Source organism: Indicator indicator, chromosome 9 (genome assembly GCF_027791375.1).
Source record: "Indicator indicator isolate 239-I01 chromosome 9, UM_Iind_1.1, whole genome shotgun sequence".
Taxonomy (NCBI): Eukaryota; Metazoa; Chordata; class Aves; order Piciformes; family Indicatoridae; genus Indicator; species Indicator indicator.
This window is the reverse complement of record NC_072018.1, coordinates 14,677,817-14,703,443: the sequence shown is the minus strand read 5'-3', so window position 1 is coordinate 14,703,443 and position 25,627 is coordinate 14,677,817. Positions and strand designations below refer to the sequence as shown.

The 25,627-nt window shown below is 37.6% G+C and overlaps 1 protein-coding gene across 1 annotated transcript in view; it reads right to left on the bottom strand.

Moving 5' to 3' along the window:
• The window catches only part of DLGAP2 (DLG associated protein 2), a 362,668-nt gene that overhangs the window by 32,695 nt on the left and 304,346 nt on the right, over positions 1-25,627 (bottom strand). The window contains exons 6-7 of the mRNA XM_054383858.1: positions 14,585-14,732; positions 10,842-11,061 (exon numbers count right to left, since the gene is read on the bottom strand). Coding sequence (XP_054239833.1) covers positions 10,842-11,061; positions 14,585-14,732 — 368 coding nt within the window. The remainder of the gene's footprint in view (positions 1-10,841; positions 11,062-14,584; positions 14,733-25,627) is intronic.

Sequence of the window (25,627 nt, the reverse complement as noted above, 5' to 3'; positions counted from 1 at the left end):
TAATCTACGCTGCATTTAACTAAACTTGCTTAAGGTTACTGTTGCTACAGTCAGTTAGTGTGTCGGTGTGAGCTGAAATTCCCCCCCCCACCGACAATAACCAGGCTAGCCCAGTCTGGAAGCAAATGAAAAGCTGTATTTACAAGCAGATGAAATGCAATGAATATGTACAAATATACAAAATTCACAACATTCACAAATATATACAATCAACAGAAAAGCACAACCGATCTCCCTTTGCTTCCCCCCAAGGGGACCCTCCCAAAGGGGCCTCCCTCTCCCAGGAGCTTCCCCCCCAGACCCCCCTGGACAGAGAAGCAGAGTTTAGTTAGAGCAGAAAGTTGTTAACTTAACTGCCAAGGTCAGTGTGTTATCTTCAGCCAGAAGAGAAGAAGAAACAGCAACCAGACAGCCCAGCAACTGCCCCCACTGCCGAACGCAGAATGTGCCGAATGCCTACTTTGTTTTGGGTAATAGTTCTTAAACATTTCTATCTATCCAATGGAAGTGTTTAGAACAATCGTTATTTTGCTTTCTTACACCCAATAGTGACTTATTTACATTCTTTCACTTTCTCTGTTCTGAACTTTGCAAGGAAAAATTAAAAAGACAGTTTCAAACCATCACAGTTAGCCTGCCCATATTTCAGTCACAACATAGTTTGTATCAGAAGTAAAATGGCTAAAATAATTTAATTTAAATATAACTTCAGGTTGTCCGTAGAGATTCACAGACAAAAGGCAGAAGGAGAGATGCGATACGTTTGATGAAATATCAGTGGCTGCAGGTGACATTCAGAACACCTTTCACATGGTAACCTTCTAATAAATCACTGCTGTTGGTCCATTTACAAGATGGAGTCACCTGAGGGGTTTTTACAAATCAATATAACCGCTAAGCACTTAGTCAAAATAACATTATTTAGGCTGAGATCACAAAGTTAACTGGATGATGAATTTACATGAAAGCACCATCAATTAAAGGAAACAGCTGTCCCTTATGACACCCGGCAGGAAAGGAGTAGATTTTCTGTGTTGTAAGGTTTATTGAGAAGGAGGATAATTACTCTGCAGGGAGTGCAGAGCTACCCTGGAGGCAGAGCTCCCAGGAGCATGTTGCTGCAGGCAGACAGGGATTCTCTGAGGAACCACAGCATGGAAAGAAACACTATGCAGACACCCAGGCTGATGCTAGATCTGCTTTGCACAAGGAAGGTGAATGCTAACCCTGAAACTATTTCAGAAGAGGGAAAAGAGACCTTCTCATAATGAAAGGCCACAATTAAATCTGAGCCTCTATGAAAAGAATACTCAGTTATTCGTATATTTTTTTGACCATCATGACTACTGTTCAAACCAAAGGTTGTCATTGGAATGCCCTGAAATCTCCTCAGTAAGCTCCATCATGGTCATCAGGACCCCTGAGCTACTCTTAAAATACAAATATATGAATGGATGCATAGCAGCCATTTCTCAAAACAAAGAATGATGAACATTAAAATATCATTAAGAAATCAAAGGGGACTTTTGAGAAAATGAACCCTCAGCCTCTGAAAGATTTTATTTCCCCCACAAAAAATCAACTCCTGGATGATTTTTCTAGCCAGCCATGGATGTCAAAAGTAAGAATGTGAGTCTCTCTTAAAAAGAGTGGATGTTGGGACACATCCTTTCATGTAGGCTCCTTGTAAACTTTCATTAGACACTGGTCTCCAATTAAAAGAAAATGGTAGAGTCAAACAGGCCAGTTCAATTTTTCAAAGCAAGGCTCTTTTTTTCCTAAAGGCAAATTCTGAAATGGAAAAGTCCTAACAATGTTTCTTTGCTGCTCCCTGAGTAGGTGCACACTTTTGCTTGCTGCTCTGCTACTGAGGGCTTTCCATGTTCAGGAGTTTCTCCATTTGTAAGGATAGGGAGAGTGTTTTTTTTTTAACTGGGATGATACTCAAACCTTACAAAAAAACATCATTAAAACTTATCAGTGTCATCTGTGCTTGTAAGTCTAGAGAGAGCTTTGCTTTAAATTAGTCTTTTAATCGAATCTTGCATAGATTTTCCTCAAACATGACCAAGAGATACTTTAGTTATTAGTCTGTCTTCCTGCTTCTTTGCTTTTCTCATTCAGCCCTGCACAATGAATCCTAGCCAGGAAAGGGACTAGGCAGTTCCTCAGTAGAGGAAGGGTCTTTTTCTACTGGGTATCTGTTTCTTGCTTTCCTGATTAATCAGTAAGAAATAATGATGCATTCACAGTGATATTTTGGTTGAGATATTTTCTTAGAAAGACTACTTAGACTCAGATAAGTTTTGCCAGCACAGTTTATATGATGGGCTGCATTTCATTTAAACTACATAACCCAATACATTGTCTGGGTACTAAGTATCTATACATTCCTAACCTTGTTTCTTGATGGCCATTTTACATGTTTTCTGTTTAGGTATACCTGGATATTTGTTACATCCTAAGGTCAGATATTAATTGATGGTCTCATGTTGCTCTTCTTCATAATGGCAAAACGCTGCATTTGTTCCACGACAGTTTTTCCAGTAGTAACAATGAATTATATCATACTTTCAAGACAGTATTTGAGTAGATATACTTGGGAATCCATCTCATCTCACATTAGTCACTTAAAAACCAGTCATCCAAGTCTAAATTAGTTGTCTGATCTCTGTTAGAATTACTGGGAGAAAAAAATAAACAATTCCGGGGGCAATTCTCACACATCTTAAATGCTTATTTTTCCAGGAAATGAATCATATGCAGATGCCTTCTTTTCTCCATCAGTCATAAAGAGAATCAAGGACAAACAGCTCAGATGAGGACATCACATTTTGAAATGCCTAAAGGGTTGCATAAACCCCAGACAAAAGTTCTGACCCTATGACAGCACTGGTAGGACTCTGGCATGCACTAGGACATCTCTCCTGTCTTCTGTTATCCATTTTTATTGGAAAGGTGAGAGCTTTATCTCCTCTGCTTCCCTGTGAGCTGCCTGTTAAAGCAGGTTTGTGTGGGATTTGACTGCATTAATGACTGAATCCTAATTTCCTGCTCCTTGATGCCTTCTGCTGGACCTGCTACGTGGCAGCTAGTAACAGCTTGGCCCAAGGACTCTTTGTAGCTCCACAGTGGTATTGAAAGCAAATGCTCTGTATTTCTGTACCTTTTACATTGATTGTACAGTTTAGACCCTGGACTAGACCATGTTGTTAATCCCACTGAAGATGTTGATATTGAAGTCAGTGGAATCAGACCAATTCGCACAAGCTCAGGATCTGGACCCTTTGTCATAGCATATTATCGGCATAGGCAAGATTTCCGCTTCTTAGAGATAACTTTTCAAATGAGTTTTTCAAACCAGTATGTGAATCCATATAAAAAACCTGTAGACACGGCACTTCAGGACACGGTTTAATGGTCATGGTGGTGTTAGGTTGATGGTTGGACTCAATCTTGGAGGGCATTTTCAACAGAAACCACTCCATAGTTCTAGGAAACTCTATGAAAATCCTATTTTTAAAAACATTTTCTGTTTTGGACATCTCTCTGCTAAGCAGAATACAGATAGTATTTGTGAGGAAAGACTGAAAACATTAGCATGACACAGAACCTCAATCAGAATTTACTGGGGTAAGGCAAATTTATTGGATGAGTGCATTGGGTTAGAGTCAATATTCAGAGCAGATCCTTTTAGGCTTAAATTCTGCACATCTATCTGATTTTGTACAGGAAACTAACAATTAAGTGGAAATGTGACCACTAAATTTGGAAAAAGCTGGAGTCTAAGTACAGACTAGAAGCTCCCAGGAGGAGAATGACATAAAAAAAAAATTACTGTAATCAAGTTGTTCTGTGCGTAAGTTGTTACCTTCACATTGAAGAAACTTAGGTCTGTAGGCAGCCCCTGTTACCTAAACGATAAAATCTGTTTTGACAGTGTAATTAATGTTAGTCTCAAAACAGAAACGCAAATCAAACAAGACATCAAGATCAGAAAGTGTAAGCCTTTGCCAAAGTTAAAAGAGACGTGGGCAATGCAAAGCTCATGGATTGCTGATGGACTCATTACAAAAGGTTCTATTTTAGATCAGTTAATTAGCGAGAAATTATAGCCTAACCAGCATCCTCTAGAAGTCAAGGCAAAGTGCTGACAGTCATTTTGCTCTTATAAACAGTTCCTATATGCCTCCAAAACACTGAAGTTGAATTAAAAAACGTAATATCAGATTTTTGATTGCAAGAAGGAAAAAAGTACACTTAACTGTATTTCATTTACGGAATACACATATGCGGCTCTGCAGGAATACAGGTCGCATTTCTTACATCATCAGAGCAGTAAGAGAGAAAGAGAAAAAAGAGCTCCAGAAGCTAAGAGTCAATGCTACTAGGCTACCCTTTTCACCTATAAATAAAATAGAAAATGTGAAAATATTTTCCAGTAGAATCAAACCAATATTGCTCTAATTCTGTACTTAAATATCTCTTCTTGACTTTCCACATACCCTTATCACTGAAGACAAATAATTTCCAACAGCCTCCCAAACCCACTCACAAGCATATTATGTAAGCTTAGCATTGGTTTTGTTTGTATATTTTCTATTGTCATTCTTACAGTACTATGGTCAGCTTGCGATTTTAACTTACAGTAAGGAATTCCAAAGTCAGGAGGATGAGAAAAACAATTTGCGCAGTTAATCTTAAGGAATCAGTGCACAATGCAACAATTTTAACAGTGTTTTATGATAATAGTCCTGCCTTAAAGAATTCAAATGATTGCAAAATATTTTAATTAAAGATAACTTAATACCTTTAAATCTATCTTTTAATCCACAGACAGCTACAAGTCTGGACACAATCTCACAGTGCACCTTTGAGGTTGGTAACAGTACAGGCAATGATCAAGAAATCATTTCACCCAAGATACAGGTAAAGTCAGTATCAGTGCCAAAACTAGTGCTCAGAGAACTACTTGCAGACTGAAGCAAATGATGCTGCTGGGTTTTGAGTAATCAACCTTGTAAGCAGAGCATGGATCTCTCATTTATCCTCACTTTCAGCTGGACCAGGTTTCATCCTATAGTGCAATTTGAATAGGCCTGACTTTTACCTCATATTTACAAAAGTCAGCTAGCTCTACTGTAGCTATCATTGCAGCCTAGTTTTGTAGGACACAGAGAGAAATAGGGACATCCAGATGACAACTTTGTTCATAACAGAGACCAATCCTAAAGGAGATAGATCACATTTCATTGACTATATTAGGACATCGATGTGTCTGCCTTTGGCAGCTACATTTTAGATACACTTCTTAGGTGAGATGAATCTTTATGACTGAAATATTAATGCTTTTTCTTTTTCAATTGGAGGAATGAGACAAAGAGTGGTAATATATGTACTTTTTCTATACAAAGAACAATCTCAAAAGGTAAAGAAATGCATATAAAAACCATGAATCTGATATGTTCTTGGATGTCCTCTGGTGGCTCTTGAACTGTAGCAAATAGCTGCTTGGATTGCTTTGGTATTTTTGGTTTCTAGTGTGTATGTTTTAATGGGCTATATACTGAGACTCAATCTTGTCCTTTCAGTGAGTAGAGTTTGTAGGTAAATATCAGGATGCAATTAGGTGAGCATAAAACACTTCAGTGTAGGCAGGGGTTTGTTAACTCTCTGTTGGTGCATGATAGGATCCATACACTGTATTCAAATGCACCTAAATTTAGATATCTAATACCTTGTTAGAGGTCCTAGACCTTCCTGCCTAGCCTACTGCTGCTTCTCCAGAAGGATGCAATTCTCTCATAGGTGGATGTCATAAATGTCCAAAATGGTACCAGACAATCTCACTTACATGAAAGCATTTATGTTTAGATGACATGATCTGGAGATAAATCCCACATCATCAACTAACCTGTCTGGCCAAAGGCTAATTCTGTGTGCTTATGGCCTAGAAATGTAAAAAAATTTCATGTCTTTATTTTCTCTGATCCTCTGGAAAAAAGATTTCAAGTACGTTTTAATACTTTTCCCAGAAAAGACAATTTTGCAAGTTAGAAATAACCTCTCTCATGAGAAGCACATTTGTTAAGTGGCAAGCATTAATCAAAATGTCCTTGCCATGAGGCAAAACAGCAGTGAAAGCACCTGAAGTTGCCTCCCTAAATGCCTGATAATATATTTTTAGAACTAGCTTTACTAGCTACTGGACATTCCAGATGCAGAAGAGTCCCAACGGAAACAAGACCTGACTTGCTGTAAATGACTTTATTGCTATTTTGAAGTGCAGCTCTCTTTCTTAGGCCTTAAACAGAAACCAGGACTGAAAACATGCAGAGCTTTTGTGGAATTCTTTGAGGCTTTTTTCATTGATGGAGGAACACATGATGAACTGGTCCTTCCAGGCTCACCCACCCTATGAGTTTTGCCCAGCTGCATAGACCCATCTGAGAATAAAACTCTCTCACAATCTCAAGTTAAATAGCTGGGCTGAGATTTACCTCTGCCCCTGTTAGCTTCTGTCATGTCAGGAAGGATTCAAACACTGAGCAGTGAATCACCTTCCTTGCATATTTTTTTTTTCCCCCTGTAGAATATCACACAGAAAATGAAGCCAAGAAAACTCAGTGAAAACTGAAAGCTTTGAAGCCAAACTCGGCTAGGGGAGGGAGCATGGGTTTGCTTTTTAATAAAGAAAGAACCAGCTGTCTGGCAAATCTAATAGGTTATGGAGGAATTATGAAAAGCAGGAGCAAGGGAGAAACACTTATTACACATTTTTTAAAATAACTATAGATGGAAGGCAGTGACTTCATTTTATCTTTGCCTCTGCAGATCATCTGTACCAAGGAGAATGAAAATTGTCATAGAATCGTAGAATCAACAAGGTTGGAAAAGACCTCAGAGATCATCAAGTCCAACCTATCACCCAGCACCACATGACTAACTAAACCATGGCTTCAAGTGCCACGTCCAATCCTTTTTGAGCTTTTATGAAAAGCTCTTGGCTACTGCTCCAACTATTTTCATGCCTCATCAGCCTGAAGAGGCCAGGCAGACCCAATGACCACAGCCTCACTCCATCTCAGGGAAACCCAGACTTATCAGCACATGCCATGGTTCCTTGGCCATCCTTGGCTAAACTTCTCGAGTCACCTTCATCCTATTGACTCCTTTAGCGATTTCCACCATGTTTCCACTGCTATTAAATGGCAGTGTCAGCATAGCAGCAGAACTTCAATATATTTAAAAGAAATAGAGCCTAATTATTCCCCCAGACATTCTCAGAGCAATGAAAATAATGTGTGCATGTCCAAGTGTAGAACTGGGCTCATCGTTTGTTAATGTAAGATTTATTGCACTAAGTACAGGCACACAACTTGGCACAGCATCAAAGTATTAACTCAAGTCAATACACCCAAGTGCTCACACAGATACATGGTATGTTTCCTGCAGAGAGTAGGAGTGCCAGATAATTCCATGGAGTACCAAAAGTAATTAAGAAAAGTATATAGACAGATAATATTGAGAAACCAACCTTCTATATCTTATTTGGACTTATGATGTTGTGGTTTTAAACATACAGAATCATAGAATACATCAGGTTGGAAGAGACCTCAAAGATCATCCAGTCCAACCCTTGACCCAACATGGTCACTAAGTGCCAAGTCCACACGCTACTTAAATAACTCCAGGGATGGTGATTCCACCACTGCCCTGAGCAGACCATTCCAATGTTTGATAGCCCTTTCAGTGAAGAAGTATTTCCTAATATCCACCCTAAACCTCCCCTAGTGCAGCTTGAAAACATACATGCAGGCATAGTTAGAAAATAGAGAGGCAAGATGGCGCTAGGTGGAAAAGCGGCCCAGATTTTATTAACTCTTCCTGAAAAGTGAAGCATTGCTTTCAAGAGTAACAAAGATGCAAGGCAGTAGTAGTTAGGATGACTACTGCACTCTGACTTCTCATTCAGGAAATTACACGTTGTCTGTGATGGAGGGACAAGGTGGGAGGCAGCAGCAGCTGGAGCTGTATTTTCTCAGCTGTGCATCTGACAGCTGCAACTGGATACAATTCAAAGACAGAAAGCAGATGCTGTCATTCGGAGCTTTTAACATGAAATATTTCTTGCTGGGTTCATTATCTCTTTACAAAATGAAACAATAGCTGGAAATGCCATAACCACAACGAAATAGGATTATTAGTAGGGGTCACACAGAGTCCAGTCTAGCACACAGTGTGCCAACAATGCTGGCTGCCTCCTTGGCATTGCCCCTTGTCATTCATTTATATCTGGAGCAACAGGTAGTGGCTTATGCGTTGTCACAGTCTCCATCAGAGATAGAGCAGTCTGGTTCCACAAACAATTAAACTATGTTATGTGTTCATTAGTACCAGAGATACTACCAACGAAGCACTGGGCTTCCTCTGTGAAGCTGAAGAAGGGTTAGGTACCAGTAGTTCTTTTTACATCTATTAGAAAACCTTGTTAGCAGAGTCCATTAATATTGTCCCACATAATATTCATTACAGTTGCAACCTTCCTCCCTTCTGAAAGCTGTTAATGCATCTAGGAACCTTTTAGGAAACTGTAGATACATATTCCATGCTTCTGTAATTGAATTGCTTTTTAATTTTAGATTTACATTTTATGTTACATGAATTAACTTTTAGCTAAGCCTGCATGCTATAATTGCATTACAACATCGATAAGAGGCAGTCATGACCTATACCATTAAAACTTCAAGTAATAATTAAATGGCAATGCTTGTCAATTCTCTAAGAAATTGTTTTAGTTTCTTTGCCAAGAATAGTTTGTTATATCAGAAGCAAAAAAAAAAAAAAAAAAAAGGAATTAATGCAATTTTCCTAAGAATTCAAAAGACTGAATTAGAACTGAAGGCTGATGTGAAATTTCGACCTTTATGACATTTGTTTGAGCAAAGCCTGTATAAATGTCAAATATCTGCCAACATAATTTTTACGTTTCAGGCAGCTGCTTCTACAATTTTCAGAGAGGGCTTGAGATATAAGAACATTTTTTTGAATTATAGTAATGATAGGAAATGAAGCATCTCCCTCCAAAGAGACAGGGGTTGAAGAGAGAAATATGGAAGAAGTGCTCCTAGGGTTTTAAAAATGAGAATTTATTTGGAAACCGAATTTTTCAATTAATAATGAATCATATAATCCTTACTTTTCCTGTAAATCAGATAAAGATTTCTAATTTGAATATTTATCTTACACAGAAGCTGAGGACAAATTTGCTCGGTGGTGCAGAGAGAATACTTTGAATACAGAACCACACTCAGAACTGTGTACAGTCCACAGGCTTGGAAACAGTTTTGGTTCAGGAAACCACATCAAAGCATATTTTTTTCGTCACAGTGCCAGTATTGTTTCACCACAACAAAGCAGAAAGAATACATATTTGGGCAAGAAAATCTATCTGATAAATGATTTCTGAGATGAGGGAGAAGCCATGTGTGAAATGAAGGTTAAAGTTTTCAACACTATAGTATTTAAGCATTAGACTGCTAATCAACACAAACCATTTTTCATACATATGAAAACACTGGGATGCAAACATATTTACTGCCTAATCTGCTTGTTTTCCCCAAATGTATTCTATTATTCAGCTTTATTGCTCTAGAGAAAATAAATTCCTTTCAGTGAAAGTTTTTGGCTTATCCATAATATAGTTTAACAGCGTAGGTTAAAAACAATCAGTGTGGTAACCAAAGTAATTCTGAAAGTATTCCAGTTGAGTATTTGGAGTCAGACACTGAGACAGATATGCAGTTGTGTCTTTTGCCATGGAATGTTTCTTCAAAATAATCATGCAGTACTACATGACAAAGAGGAAAATTTGTCTCTGAAGTAGCAATAAAATCTCATTTTATATCATGATAGCATCTCTATTAAACAAAGGATGGAAATATCCCTAGAGGTGACATTGCAACCTCTGTTTTTTTCACAAAGTTATATATTGCAATTAAAATACTATGCTTAAGATAAAATAACATTTTGTGGTACTTCTGGAACACAAATTTACATTATTCACTCTCAGCTTACTTCTTTTCTAAGTTCCCATGCTCTGTTACACCAACAGATATGTCAAGCAAATAAATTAAATAGTATTTTTGCATGACACCTTTTGAGCTCTATTTTTACCTTTTGTAGATGGGTAGCATGCGCTGCAATTTAATAGTAGGTGTTAAGGACAATATCATAATTAGGAACTGACATTAGCATATTTGAAATGTAAAAGCAAATTTGGTTCACTTAACAAATATGTATTTTCTTAGATTTCATTTTAATTATTTAACTGCTATCTGTGCATTCTTTTCTCCACAAATACTAACATTCTAACATTCTAAAATGAATAAAGATATCATCTTTGCTAAGCACCTAGGAAGAGAAACATAATTTGCCAGAAGAATGTTAAAAAATCCTAAAAGTGAATGGTGTAAAGTGAATCAGTATAACTGATCTCATTTAGAAGATTAATTACTTGACAGATAAAAGTACCTAAATGTCTAACAACACCTAAATGAAACTGTTTGAACTTTTACTGTTATATTTGCACCTGGATAACTGCATGTATGGGAAATGGAGGTCAAAAGTCCAGGTCCATTCTATTATGCTTGCAGGATTCTCCCCATAAGGAGCTTATTTCAAGCTGTAGCCACAACGGTGCAGTACCAGCCTAGGAATACTGGTGTCAAATATTATCACTACACAGGGAAATTGCTTCCAGGGTCAAACATTCTTTTACAAAACAAGACAACACATTTTTATGTGCAGAATATTGGAAAGGTCAGTGTAGATTTGCTTACCTGTGGTTGACCTGATAGTTGAGGTGATGTTGGAAGATGTCATCGCAGGTATACATTCATCATCTTGGGAATAGCCTGCCTGAATGGCACGCAAGTAACTGTGGCTTCTTGTTCGGAAACATCCAGGGAGGTCAAGGGCATCCATTGCCTGAGCTTCAACTTCACTAAACACTGATTCACACACCGATTCAAATTGCCCATTAACCTCTGCTTCACTCATCTGAATAAACAACAACAATGCATTTGATTTTTGACTTGCTTTTTTTGTGATCATCACGGCCTCAACATCTCAAATGGACACCTGTACATTGATGAAGAACTGTTTTAGCAAATAGTTAAAATGTAGTAATCCCTCCTGATCACACTCACATTTTTTTAACTTACATCAGTTGTTTATATGTATATAGTAAGTACATCACACACATTATACAACTAATTTTACATTGGCATATTGAGAGGATTGTAAATACATGATTTAATAGTAATCAACAAGATCACTCTGTGCTGGTGGAAATGAAAACAGAAATCAGCTATGCTAATACTAGCCCCCAAAGGTGAGTGTGGATTACCTGGGTTCCTCACTTATCAGCAAAGTTACTACTTGTGGCCACGTATCCTGCATGGCAAGGCTCAAGGAGGTATTTCACACCTGAAGATGTGCAACTTCAGAGCAGGTGATGCTTCTGAATGGTTTGAGAAATACTGCATCTAAAAGTTGTGTCTAGTGAAGCCTGTGAAAGAATAACCGTTGTCTGAAATAGGGTGAAAAGTGGTCAAGATGAGAAAGTAATGCTTGGACCACCTTTGGCTGGGAAATGGCCCAAAGTAAAACTCATTTCCTGGTTAGCCATTCAACTGTTGTGGAAAAATGAGATGCAGCCACTACTGCTGCTTTTCTTCAGCAGCATTATTTGAAGTCTGACACTTCCACTACCAGCTGTGCTGAGGAACCGTGCCTATCGGTAGGGGTACCCTAGATGTGTGTATGTGTACCACCTACCAGGTTGACCCTTTGAGTGATTCCAGCACCACCCTCCAGCTCACTACAGGGCTTGGGCAGGAGCCACCATCTATCTGCTGACCCTGTCTTGCAGTCTGGGCATGACGGAGACCTGTACATTTTCAGGTAGCTTTTCAGTATTTAGGCAGGCTGGGGAATGTCTCAGTAGGGAACCATATATTGCAGTTTGAAAATGACTGCCTAAATTCTACCCACATAATTTTTAACAGGTTCTCTGAAATCAGCCCTAACTACTTGTAAATGTTCCTGAATAATTCAAAATGATGTTTTATTCAAAATGAGACAGGACGTTAACACTGGACAAATAAATGTGTGCTTGCCTGACAGATCCTCCTGATAAGAATTTTTTTAAAAGAGAGCGCTAGAAATCAGACTCAGTATAAATACCAAATTAAATTTGTAGCAACACTAAACTGCACATCCAGTTGGTATCACTTTTTTCTATAAGGCTGCTAAGTGCATTTTTCATCATTACTGTTCCTAGTACATTTTTCATTACAGAAACAGAGTGCAAACGTTTCGAATGTTTTAGGATCTTGATTAAGTAAATGGAATTTTCATATGAAACTTCTGATGATAATGAATAACTGATATTTTAATTTCATGTAAGACATTTTGGCTACTAAATCTCTTCTGAAAGGAATTGCTTTACCCTTCATAAAATTTGCTTCTAATAAGGCTAAGTAGACTAATGCAATCTCAAAAAGATTAAAAAAAAAAATCTTACTCTGAAATATTTTGCATACATCATAGACCAGTAAATTTATGGTAATGTAGTCTATAAACACTTTAAGTCCTAATCACTTCTTTGAAACTAAAGTCATTTCAATTGAAAAAGAAAAGTTTTCTAAACTTAAATTAAAAATATTCACCATGGAACCCAGCATCTTTCTTTACCATTGGTCAAGAATTGAAAAGGAAGGATCTCACAAAGCAAACACACAAAAGCATTAAAAATGTCATGAATCACACAACTGCTGTTATGTAGATAGGTCAAGGAGATGATGATGTCATGGAAAAAAGAACAGGAAGTAGCAAAGGTTCAGAACTTTAATACATTTGCTTTGTGTAGTATTTATTAAATTCATTTATTACTGGTCTGGAAACAGCTGGACTGTGAGGTAGGAAGTATGTGACTGACACAAAATCACATAGGTTAATGAAGACTGAAGAAGAAAGTAAGGAACTATAGCCAGCAAGTTCAGTGAATCTGTGCAATTGAGCAATCTACCTGCAAATGAAATTTATTGTGGGCAGCTTTCCAGGTAATGAACATTGGAATGAAGAATTTTAACCAGAGCTGAAGCCACTTAATCATTATGGACAGTCCAGTGAACATCTCCATGCACAGACATGGTCAAAGAGGCAGAAGATGTTAGAATAGTTCTATGTTATATCATTGTTAAGTGACAGCCAACAGCACTTGTTTAGAATGCAGAATGTAATTCTGGTGAAACTTTCTCAAAACCAGAGTGTAATAAAAATAGGAAACAGCCAAAGCAGGGTAATGAAAATCAAGGCATGAGAATGACGAGGACAAGGTTCACAAGGGAGCTCTGAAAAATAATGAAAGGTTTGGGAAATGACTGCCTAATTTCTAATTCTGATACGTGCTGTATAAGATTACACTTAGATTTATCCCACCTAAATTAAGGAATTTGACTGAAGGGCATTAGTCAGATGACTAGTCCCTCCAACTCCCCACAGTCAGTGGAGGCTGGCAGGCATTTCCAGAGGGCTCTCAGCCCACTTGGAACGTGCACTGTCCTGGAAGAAACTCTTTCACTCCATTAACGACAAAGGAAGCTTTAGTTGTTGCCTCAGTTAAAAGCCTCGGGTTAGATGAGTTGAATCCAGGCCTGAATAGCCATGCAATACAAATTCCATGTGAATTAATACAGAAATGCTTTAAAAAGATTTTTTTTTAACATAACTATTGTGTATAATAAGCTACTCTACCCTTCAGTGCCTCACTTAATGGTCAAAGGAAAATAAAGTAACACATCTGATAAGAGAGCAGGGCCCGCCTGTCATGAAGCAACACAAGAAAGAAATGTCAGGATCACTGGAAATGTTAGGTAATATCCTCTGCTAAACAGAACATGTACATACTTCATGAGGCAGCTTGCACTTCAGGCCTGATCCTGCTCTCACTTCAACATGAACTAGTACTAACTAACCAACATAGGACCAGTGGGATGGAAGAAAACGCCTCTTTTCAGAAGTCCTCATGCACAAAATATTGATGGAACTTATTGTTTCACCCGAGAAGAGTGAGGTATTGAGTTCAGAGATGAATATCAATGCTCTTTTGGAGCATAAGTATTTCAATCTACATCTTATTCTAGCAACTCAGGTTTACTGCAATCAAAATAGGTATCTTCAGAGAAGAAGTAGTGTAGGACTGTACCTCTTATGCTCAGTCTGAACATTCTTAGCATTTAAATATTTAATATAGACTGAAAATGAAAGTGCCAGCATTCATATTTTTCACAAGAAATAAATGGAAAATACTATGTATGACAGTTTCTCTTTGCTTCTAGTGTTCAGTGATTTTTCTTAAAAAAAAAGGGTTACATCCCTCAGACCTGAATTATTTTGACAATTCACATCTTCTGTTTGATTTTACTTTAAAAATAAACAAAAACTAAAATCATCCACTTATAACAACTCTTGCATCTGTGATTAACCCATAAGAAAGGTAATAACAAGCATTTCCCACCTGACTAACACAGCTGGCCTGACTGAGTGTGCTCACTGCTCTCATATAGCTCTGATTCCTTGAGCGAAATTTTGGGGAATTGTAGTTTGCAGAGGGATCCAGGTTGTGACCCCCAGGCACGTCACTTGCAGTTTGAAGGTAGCTCTGACTAGAAAGAAAAGAGGAAGAAAAAAGGGAAAGAGTGTAAAATTACAGATGGAATCAGTTAGGATACAAGACAGCCATTTCTATGAGACTCACAAATGAATTCCCCAGGGTCCAAATCCCTCTCTATATGAAGCATCATAGCTCTGTTGCAGTCATACACCACAGCACAAACAGAGAATCCACAATTCTACTACCTAGATGATATGAAATTTGAAGTCTTTGCTGCATTCAAGCACCATCATTCCTCTTGGCTATTAATGCTGAACTTTACTAAAAGAAGGTGTCTAGGTCAACAGGAACAAGAACCAGAGCTAAAGCACAAACCAAAGTAACTACAAATCTTCCTTCATAGATAAAATCTATAACTTATCATCCGATTTTCTTCAGGGTGTTGTGCATCAAGAGACCTTTTATCTTCAAAGGATTGACATCTTTTTACAAAAGATCAAAATATCCCATGTTCATCTAAAAGAAATAGATTAATAATTTGGAGAAACTGCATGAAGCTTTATAAATGCTTTTCTTGCAACACACCTCCCACTTTGGAGGTCTGGGACCTTAGTATTGCAATAAGCCCCTTTCAGTACACATTCACTACAAGAAAATGTTAGTCTTCATGGTTTATATTAAATACATTAATTATCTATCATTCCAGGACAAATAAAAACTCTAAGAAAAGGACAATATTTTGTTTCTAGTAAAAAAAAAAAGAAAACAAACAAAAGAAAAGAAAGGAAAGTTGCAAACGAGGTTTACCAAAATCAGATTTAAAAAATCATGCAAGACTCACCCCTAGACATCAGGGCATAAACTACTTAATGATTCAGAAAACATTGGATTTCCTGTGGTAAATAGGTAGTTTTTATATTTATTCCTTAAAGGTAGCTTTAATAAAAACACAGTTTCTGGGAACGATAGATTTCTGCCAGTTGAATGTCTCTCAGTATTGGCAATACAGTTGTTTTGAGCTGAGCTGGCAGTTACTCAGTCCAGCAGTGGCCGTGACACATGTCCAGGCTGTCAGGAATTTCCCTGTGAAAGGAGAAGCTTCCTCTCTGGAAGGATCAGACCACTCAATGAACAAGAAAGCCACAGGTTCAACTCTTGGTGCAAAGTGAGGGATAAAACCAGGACCTTGTTTCTTAGATCATATTTATTAAACATTGAGCACAAACATAGTCTAGGGCTTGAGGAAAGACTCAATCTTCTTCATTAAATAGACTTGACCTGAGTTTGGGCTGCCTGAAATCTCTGAGAAGCACTCAGAGAGGAATCTCAGATCTTTTTTTTTAATGGCCTCAACTAGAGAAGCAAATAGAATCATATAATATTTTGATTTAGAAGGGACCTTAAAGATCACTTAGTTCAAACCCCAAATAGCGTTGAGATCCATCTCCCTGTGTGGCTGTGTCCTTAGATGTCAGACATGTGATGATCCAAAGTCCCCTCACATCACCAGCTGCAAGAGCAGATGGGCATGATAGACCTTCTCGACTTTTACACTTGCCAGATCTGTTCTCAAGCACTTCTCTGTGTTCTCCCTGACTTGGCCATTGCAGGATCAACACAGATACAGCTTTGATTCCTCAGTGCATCCTTTATTGAATGCCTTCTATGGAATATCCTTTAGCTTCATCACAGAGGTAAACTATGTAGAAACTATGGAGTAACTGCTCAAACCACAATGAAAATGGATGTGATTGACGCAGGCATGTGATCAGAGGTTAATTAAGTCACTAAGGTCAAAGAGATGTGCAGCTTAAGATAGTTGTCAGATAGTAGTTCTAATTTGGGTTTAGATGATGAAATCATCTGATGAAATCATGTAGCAGTCCATTTTTTTCTTCCCACAGGTATGAAGATAAATATAATAGATTAAGAGAAGTGGTGTAGAGCCTCCCTATCTATATTTAGTTCCTGGATGTAATGAAATCTGCTTTCTTCTGCAGGAAGCAGGCTGATGACTGTCACCCGCTTTGTGTCATTCTGATTCTTTGCATGTGCTTTACTAAATCTGTCCACTATTGTTAATACAGTGTTTTTCAAAACAGTTAGATGAGTCCGTGTGGATTTTCTGTCACAAGGTGGCAAAATCTGGAATTCTGGGTTCAGAAACAGTTTGTGAAGAAGTTGAGAATTCTTCATTAAAACATGGGTCATATTAAGAAATGATAGAAACAATAGAATTAAATCATAAATTACTGAGTATTTTATAAATTACTTCAAAACAAATTAATGTAAACTGGCTCTTAATAACTGTCTCCTTTGCTAAGTAATGCTCAGCAACCTACTATTTCATTATACACATACTGGTTCCTTGTGAGGTATTGCTATCATTAAATATAATCAACAATCCCTACAGCAATAATTTTTTAGGATAGAAGCCCAGTATTCCATGGTACTGCTAATCAGCTGAGTTTTGATGGATGAGTTTGGACATTACCTGATAGTTAAATAATTTTTCATTTATCACAGGAGAGAAATTGATTCATAAGACTGCAGCAAAGTAAAAGACATGTTATACATATTAAGCTGTAAAAGCAATTTCACATCTGCTTGATTAATACTTAAAAATATTCTTGATGAAACCAAATTATTAATTTTCATTTCTAAGGTATGCACTCAAAGACGTCTTCTAGCATAAACGTGTCAATGTATGGTAAAAATTATGATCTTGCTATAAATGTGACCTGAAAAAAAAATTGCCATGGATCCAAAGGTTCCATGGGGAGATTGCTCTCAAATGTCATTATCTGTTGCTCAAGGAGCTTTCATGCTTGTCAACAACTCTACAGAACACGCACCATACATATTATTAAATACTGGCTTTTTAAACAACATCTACTCTGTAAGTTCAGGAACAAAACTTTTGACCTTCATTTCCAAGATTCCACAACTCTATCTCTTTGATAAAATATTCTTTTGTGATCTGTAGCCCATTCTTCCATCCCCAGAATTTACATTTACCAAAACCTCCCAAGTACAGCTCTCCTTCATTTTTGACCAACTCAGCTCCTAATCCTTATTGCTCCCTAGAATCCTCTAATTTCCAAGCTCACAGTTGTCGTGCTCAAGACCTTCATAAAACACCATTAGAGAAGCCAGAAATGAGCTACTTATCCTACTCCTGTCCTCTGCAGATTTCAAAATACCCTTAACACCTCTATCTGTCAGCAGTGACTGGCTGATCCATGTTACAGCCATCTAATCCTACTCACTCTCTGGGAACATTGGCTTTCACAAAAGCACAAACTCTTGTTCTTGTACAAACTAATGGTTCTTGACCATACCTCACCAATGAAATTTAGGAATAGAATAGGGAAAAGAACTGCTGGAAAATACCTGTTAGTTTAGCCCTACAAACAACAGGATGAACAAAAAAACCACCCATCCTAAACAAACAAATTTTTTAACTTCAAACAAATTTCTTTCTGTGTCTTGCCATGTCTTGTAGCTATCCTTAACAGGATTCAGTACAATAAAAATTCAAAAAAGTTTTAATTTACTTATACTGTAATCAAAAAGCATTAGAGATAATGTTTGCCAAGAACTTTCAGGAGATGGAAGATGTATATCTACATCTCCTTATTTTTTCCCCGCTTGCACCATTGTAACAGAAGACTTGTAAGACTAGAAAAGCAATTTAGAACAGGTTTTAATGAAAGGAACAATTACGTTAAGATAATCCAATAGCTGCAATCAAGCATTAACTAATGGTTAGGGAAGGAATCTTATTTCCTCATCTTTAGCCATCTATTATTTAGCCATCTATTTCCTCCTCTATTACCTGTGTATTGTTGAAAGGAGTAAGATGCTTACTTAATAGAAAGTAAACAGCTAACTTCGATGTTTTTTTGTTTGTTTCTTTCTTTCCCCCCCTTTCCTGCATTTCACTGCTTTATATAACTTTTGGAAAGTTTAAACAACCATGGATAGTGTCTGAACAGCCCAGCAACTTCAGCATATAGTACTGGGGGACCTGAGTCATTCCACATTAGGGTCTGAACTGCAGCACCTTGCACCACTCACTTGAAGTCTATCACTTTGTGAAGTACTCAGCCCATACTTTGTCATCACTGAGTTCAGATGCTGATAAGCATCCAGGATGGTCTGTGGCATGTTTCCTGAGGTCACTGCTGTATGATGAGTACTACCAAAAGCTAGAACTACAAGCAGTACTGCACAGTGACACTGTATGTTTTGTTGAAGCCAAATCTTTTTGTTATTTGATGAAAAGTTATACATATCAGCAAACCAACACATTTTCGCTATTAGGACACATTAAATGACACATTTAGAGGATGAGATGGTTTTACAGCTTATAGCTAATTTAGGGTCATAACAAAGCAATTCCCTAACTTTCCCATACAAATGAAGATCCTGAGCAGCAGTCCTTGACAGTCAAGACATAGCCCCAGTGGAAACATGGGGTGTATGAGTCCTGAAAAGGGATCTGTCACACTGCTTTTAATTTTGTTTCCTGTCTGTATTTTATTTTCTAATAAGTGATTGATATATACTTTGTCATAAACCTAACAGCTTTGCTAAAAGTACAAACAGGATGCCAACAATGCAGCAAGTGTCATACACTTGCCAAGGTCATTCCTTGATCTAATCACTCCGAATGGTGATTGCTCCCCAGAGCAGCTATTCTCTGCCATGTGTTCAGCTACCATTGTACCTTGGGTCAGGAAGGTACCAAGACTGAACTAAAATATTCCTAGGCCTCTAGAAGTTATAAAAAGAAAGTCACCTTCTGACTGTGAATGCATCTATCAGGTTTATTAAGGGAGCATCAGAGACAAAGAAAAGACCATTTTCCATCAAATTAATTCTTGGAATTGTAATATTCTGAAATCATACCTTTTAATTTTTGTTATCATGCCTGCATTTGTCCAAAAAAAATTGAGAATGAATGGGAACATTACAGAAAGTACAATCACTTCTGTTTAAATCAGTATATGCAATTCAGAAGTATCATTCTCAGGCAAAAAGATGGAATTTATAAAAGAATTCATCTTGGGTGTCTAAAAGGGAGATGCCTTAGGATTAGCATGGTAGTGTAAGTTATCAAAACCTGTTTTATGGAGAGATTTACATTTCAATGGATATTAATTTTGCTATCTGGATCTATCTTAACCATGTCTTTGTAGGCACATGAAATAACTCATCGACCAGAATCTAATGATTAAGTGTAGCTAGCAGTGCCATTGTGCAGCAGCTGCGAGTCACACTGTGTCGACGTGAATCCCTGCTGAAGTCAATAGAGCTCTGCAAAGGGGCACAGATGTGCCTGCATGCAGCCCACTGGAGAGCTCAGAGCATAGACATTAAGGCTGATTCTCTGTTCAGAGTGCCACAGTCAGTCTGCTTCTTTGAAAAAAAGGAAAGTATACATAAATCTGGCAAATTTATCTGTAGCAAAAACTTTCTTTTCTAATCTTTGCCAGACTGGAGCTTCTCTTTGATCAGTGATAGATAGGAGAATTTGGGCTAAATTAAAATTTTAAAATTCTTATATTTTTCATCATTGGCCCACAGCCTTTTTTTTTTTTTTTAAGATGCCTGAAAGATTAAATGCCTATTAATCACCAGTAGGAGCCTCTTTCTTGTCAATAAATTTTTAAGAATTTTGTACCAGAAGAGAATGAAAGGAAATCATTCAGAGTGGTTAAACAGCATGGTGGTTTGTCCATTCTTTGTCAACATACAGAGGATGTAGGCTCAAGCAAGCTTGTACTCCAAATCATGCAGAATGTACATGTAATAAAAGGTGTTTGATGTGGAAAATCTAAACCCAGGGATATATTTTGTAAGCTGATGTGCACATACAGCTAATCCTAAATGTCTTGTCAGCAAACTGGTCAGAAACAACACTCAGGCAGATGTTACCCTGAAAACTCAGAGGCATTTCATGCATGGTGTAGCAGTTCAGCAAATGGATCTGAGGAACTAAGCAGAAATCGAATACTGGATTCATGTTCCTAAGTCCTGTTATGGAATTGAAATATTTTCTTCAGGAAGCTATCTCACTTTTTTTCTTTGCCCCCCTATTTTATTTTAATTTACCTTTGGTACATATACATGTACATATGTAAAAAAAAAATCACTCTAAGGCAGAATCAGTGTAGATTAGAGATCATCAGGACTCAGTAAGCATGAGCATGAACTTAATTTAAAGAACATACATGGAAGTCCATTAAAACCAATAGGTCTTAAGCATAAAAGGCCTTTTCAGGATGAAGTTGAACACACTAATGAGACTACATATTTTCTGGGTAAAAAATAGGTGAATTTGGAGAAGTGAAATGATTTCTGCTTTTTAGCATCTTCATTTTCAAAACCTTGCCTGAAGAAGAGTCTCTACACACATACTTTATAATCTCATTTAGCTTTTATTAAAAACTAAAAAAAAAATGAGAAAAGCAGCTCTTGATCCTTTAGAATGAAAAATAAAACATATTTGTTGAATACAGGAATGAATAAGAACCAGAAACATATTTCCTTTGGATATCATTATCTGTGCTTGAGAGACTAGTCTGAATCTTACTACATTTTCACCACAATCTATTACATAATTGCATCTTTCATTCCTGGGAAGGCTCTGCACTTTGTTCAGTGCCTGAGGATCCCTTTTCCATCCCTAATCCACAGTAATACATTTCAGCCCTACAACATAAAGCTGGTGCTCACTACAATAAGGCAGGAGATTTGGGCTCAATGCGTCCCCGAGTTTCACACTATGCCAATTCTAAGAGAACAAGGTGCCTAACACTGCTTAAGAGCATTTCCTATTATTGTACAAATCAAGAACAGATGGGGACCATCTTCTGACCACATAAAAGATACCTCCATGGTAATCAGATGACCACTGCCCTTTCAATCAGCATTCCTTCTTAACCCTGTGGATTAATGTAACCCAGACCTTATTGACTGCAGCAGAGAACACTATCACTGTGCCAGTGGCTCTCTGATTGCGTTATTAGTTGATAAGGCTTTGTAATTACCCCTCAAACTCTCCTCAGTAAATCTCCAATTTCACCCCTCAGAGACTCTGAGTAGATGCTACTACACTATAGGGCCTCAGAAAGCTACTAATGAAGTGTGTAATGAGACTTTTTAGAGTCAGAAGACTGAGGCAAAACCCCAAAGATAAATAAAAAGCATATAAAAGATGAGGGTTACTTTTCTAGTGATTTTTTTCCATCTCTTCAATTGAAAGTATTTCTCAGAAATGGCTTCAAAACCATTCCTAATTTAAAATGCAGGAGAAGAGTTAATGGTAAATTGAAGTTTACTCTTAAAATTTAAAAGAGGCTTGTATCAGTGGTGTGCAGCAACGGATAGCATTGAAAGAGGACATTAATTTCTGCAGCAAGGAAGCTGTGCTTAAACTCTCAATGTGTGAAGTTTCTGCAGCACACTGACTCTTCCACATGTGCACACTTACCTATGGCTTGTAATACCAAGACTTCCCTCTGTGTATTTACTCTTAGAGAAATACTCCCAAATTTTCCCATCATGAAGTAGTATGGTGTTGGCACTAGTGTTGGCAAAGATGGATGAAAAGACAGCGGTTTAGTCTCATGCAGCATTTCCAAACTTCTCATGTGGTTTTCACTTCCTCAGGTAGTAAGTGTGCCATGGTTAGCACAAATGTTTACAAACAGTAAGAATTTTTTTTTTTAAATTGAGATTTCCCATGTGTCTTAGAGAAGCTTGTGCTGTTCCATGATCCCTTCTGAGTCAAGGGCTCTGACAGTTAAGTGCTGTCAGATCTTCTTGTTGCAGTTTAACCCCCTTCCTGTGTGCTTTGGCAATGTCTTTGTTGCCTAATGGAGTCTGCAGAACAGAACATGTGGACATGCCTTGGCTCATAGTCCAAATATTCTGTAAATCAGCATGAGGTACTATGACCCCGGAGAGATGTGATCTCTCACTCTGCAAAGGGGAAGAGTAAGTTATTTTTCATTCAGGTTGTTTTAATTTGATCTGGTGTACCATAAGCCTAGACAACACATCAACCATTTCAGGTCTTATTTAGGCATGTAAACTTAAAATACTGTATAAAGCGGTTTCTGCATCATGATACCAGACTGTGAAGAAGAGTGGCTGAAATACCGACATGAGCTGTACTCTTCAAGGGTGCTATGGGCTTTAATAACATCCAGTGCAGAGTTAAGCACTCAAGGGAGATATAGCTGCTTTCTCTGTGATCCTGTGTGAGTTCGAGGCACTCACTTCCATACATGACCCAAAACCTGGCAGAGACTTAGATGGAGAATATAGACAAGACAAATCAAAGTACTGCTGATGCTCTACTGTGGTAGTCCACTAAATAATTTTTGCTATGGCAGAATTCATTTCTCATTGAAACACTACATTTTTATGCTCCCTATCTGCTCACATGCCTTTCTGACTGCTCAGTCATCAGCTTAAGGTATCTGGACTACTAGATATCACAATAAAGTCAGCCATTAGATGTTCACAAAACAGAAGTACAAATTACTGTCACTGAGTTTACTTTATTGTAGCTTAACCTATTTCATCTTCATTTTTTTTCAGTATCTAGTTTCCCATGAGTCACTTCAAAGCATAATGGAAAACGTCAGCACAGCATGACTATTCATTTGTGTGAGTGATACCAGTATGATCTTCAAACAGAGTGTATTAACTTTGGGCTAAACAGTACTGTTATTCCTTTTGACTAAACGGGTAAAGAGTTTTCAGTGTTTTGCACCACTTTAAAAAGGAGATACTGAAAATGGAATTTGCTATTTCTACACTGCTACAGTTCATTTACATAATCGGTATATTAAGTACTCCTCTCCTGAAAATGAGGCTATCATATAACTGGAATATTATCTTCAGTCACAGTTTTTCCATCACATAGTCCCAAATTCTCATTTTCTTTTCAGCTTTCCTGTCTGCATCTCAGTGTCTCTGATGCTTCCATCTCTCATCTGTGCTCCTTTTGGTCACAAAGACAGAGAAATTAGATTTACTAGGTTAGAAGGATACACTTACAAAGCAGGTGGGCCAGTTTCTCTTCCAGGATCACAGCAAATTTATTTAGGACAGACATTCTCCTTCTTTTACTTTCCAGTTCAGCTGTTTTGCCTTTTACTGTAAATGAAAATGCCTAGCAGCATGCTACCTGCCTTCTGCAAGCTACCTCCCACAAATCTTCCAGCACAGTTTAACTCCAACCCTAGTAGCATCACAGCGCAGCAGCAAACAATGGACTGAATTGAAAGGGCTTGCATTTCACCTCCAGACCTACATTTGTCCATAGGATACCAAACCTGACATCCAAAAGATTTTGTAAATCTAATTATAATGCCAAAAAAACCAACCAACCAACCAAACAAAAAAAAACCAAAAAAAAAGAGAGTTTGAGAAAAATAGCTATTTTTTCCCATCTGAGACTCCTGGGAGCCAAGATAATTTCCACAATAAATGGGATTGCTGGCATAGTTTCAAGAATGGAAAAAGTTGGAAAGGAAGCAGATTTGAGTATGTGTCCTGTCTCCACCACAGCAAGCCTTATTGCATTATATTTCACTCAAATGTAATTTCATAGTAATAATAAATTACACTTGCCTTTGACTTGACGTTATAAGACTAAGTAGTGCAACATACTATTTAGTCTTTTGAAAAAGCATTCACAAAGAAGGAACTGAAACACATTCATCTTCTGTGAGTAATTTAGATATTTAGGCACATTTAATTTTTGAAAAATCCAGCATAATCTGTCACTTATGCTCTAGCTATACTCAGAATTAACGTAGGTCTATTATCACCACTTAGGACAACTGACCTATATTGGTAAAATTTTGTATCCTATAGAAAGGGTGGCTGTTTCCAATAGGATTAGTCCCTGAAACATGCCTGGGCACAATCTAGAAGACAGCCAGGTGGCCTAGGCTGAAAGCTGGCTGGGAATCATGCTGGCTGTGCTAGCACTTTGACAGAGGTGGTGATCAGATGGCAGTGGTTGCGTATATGCCCTGCTTCTGCAATCTGCATAAACCAGTAGTGGCAGAATTCTGACTTCTATTCTCACTTGGACTAAAACACACTTATTTCCAAGAGTAACTTGAAAAAAATCATTTCAATTTTTAATGCTTCTCTTACATTTATCTATTTATATGTTATTAAATAAAAATAAGATTTATTCAGATACAATATGCACTTTTGATTGTTTATGAATTTTTTGTATTCAATTTGATGAATCTTTGAGCAACACAAACCAACAGAACAGGAGCTTACTTTTGTCAAAGTAGAGACAGAATTTTAATAGAACAAAACTCCTTGCAAAGATGCCTGATAAAACTCAGAGAAGAAACATGCACACATTAAAGGTCTGTAGAAAGTTAAGTGGAAGGCTGTTCTAATTTTGACAATATCCTATTTAGGATGGTGACAGAAAACTAGGCTTATTCTTAGGAAACCCACCTGCAAATGTTTTGCCACTAACGCATGTTTTTATACCACCCAAACTATCAATATTCAGACTTTTTTACAGGTTTACTTGTGTTGAGAGAGCAAGCCTCATTTTAGTTCTGTGCATTAGCTCCCTCCATCCTGGTAAACAAGCTAAAAAGGCAGCTAATGCAGCTGACATCTTGAATTATGCAATTTCTCATAATAGATGCCAGAAATGCCATTCAGCCCTGCTGTACATGCAGGAATGCTGTTCAAAACCTTGGCTCCTGGCTCAGATGCCTGATCAGTGGTACAAAGGGCACTAGGCATGCAGTGGGCATTACTGAGCCATGCCAGAAGAGGGAGAAAGGCTCCACAACCATCATCCTTTGCTACAGCCTTCATAGAAGTCTGGCAGACATAAAAAAGTAACTGTAGTGACAAGGAGATGGATATGTACTGGGAAGA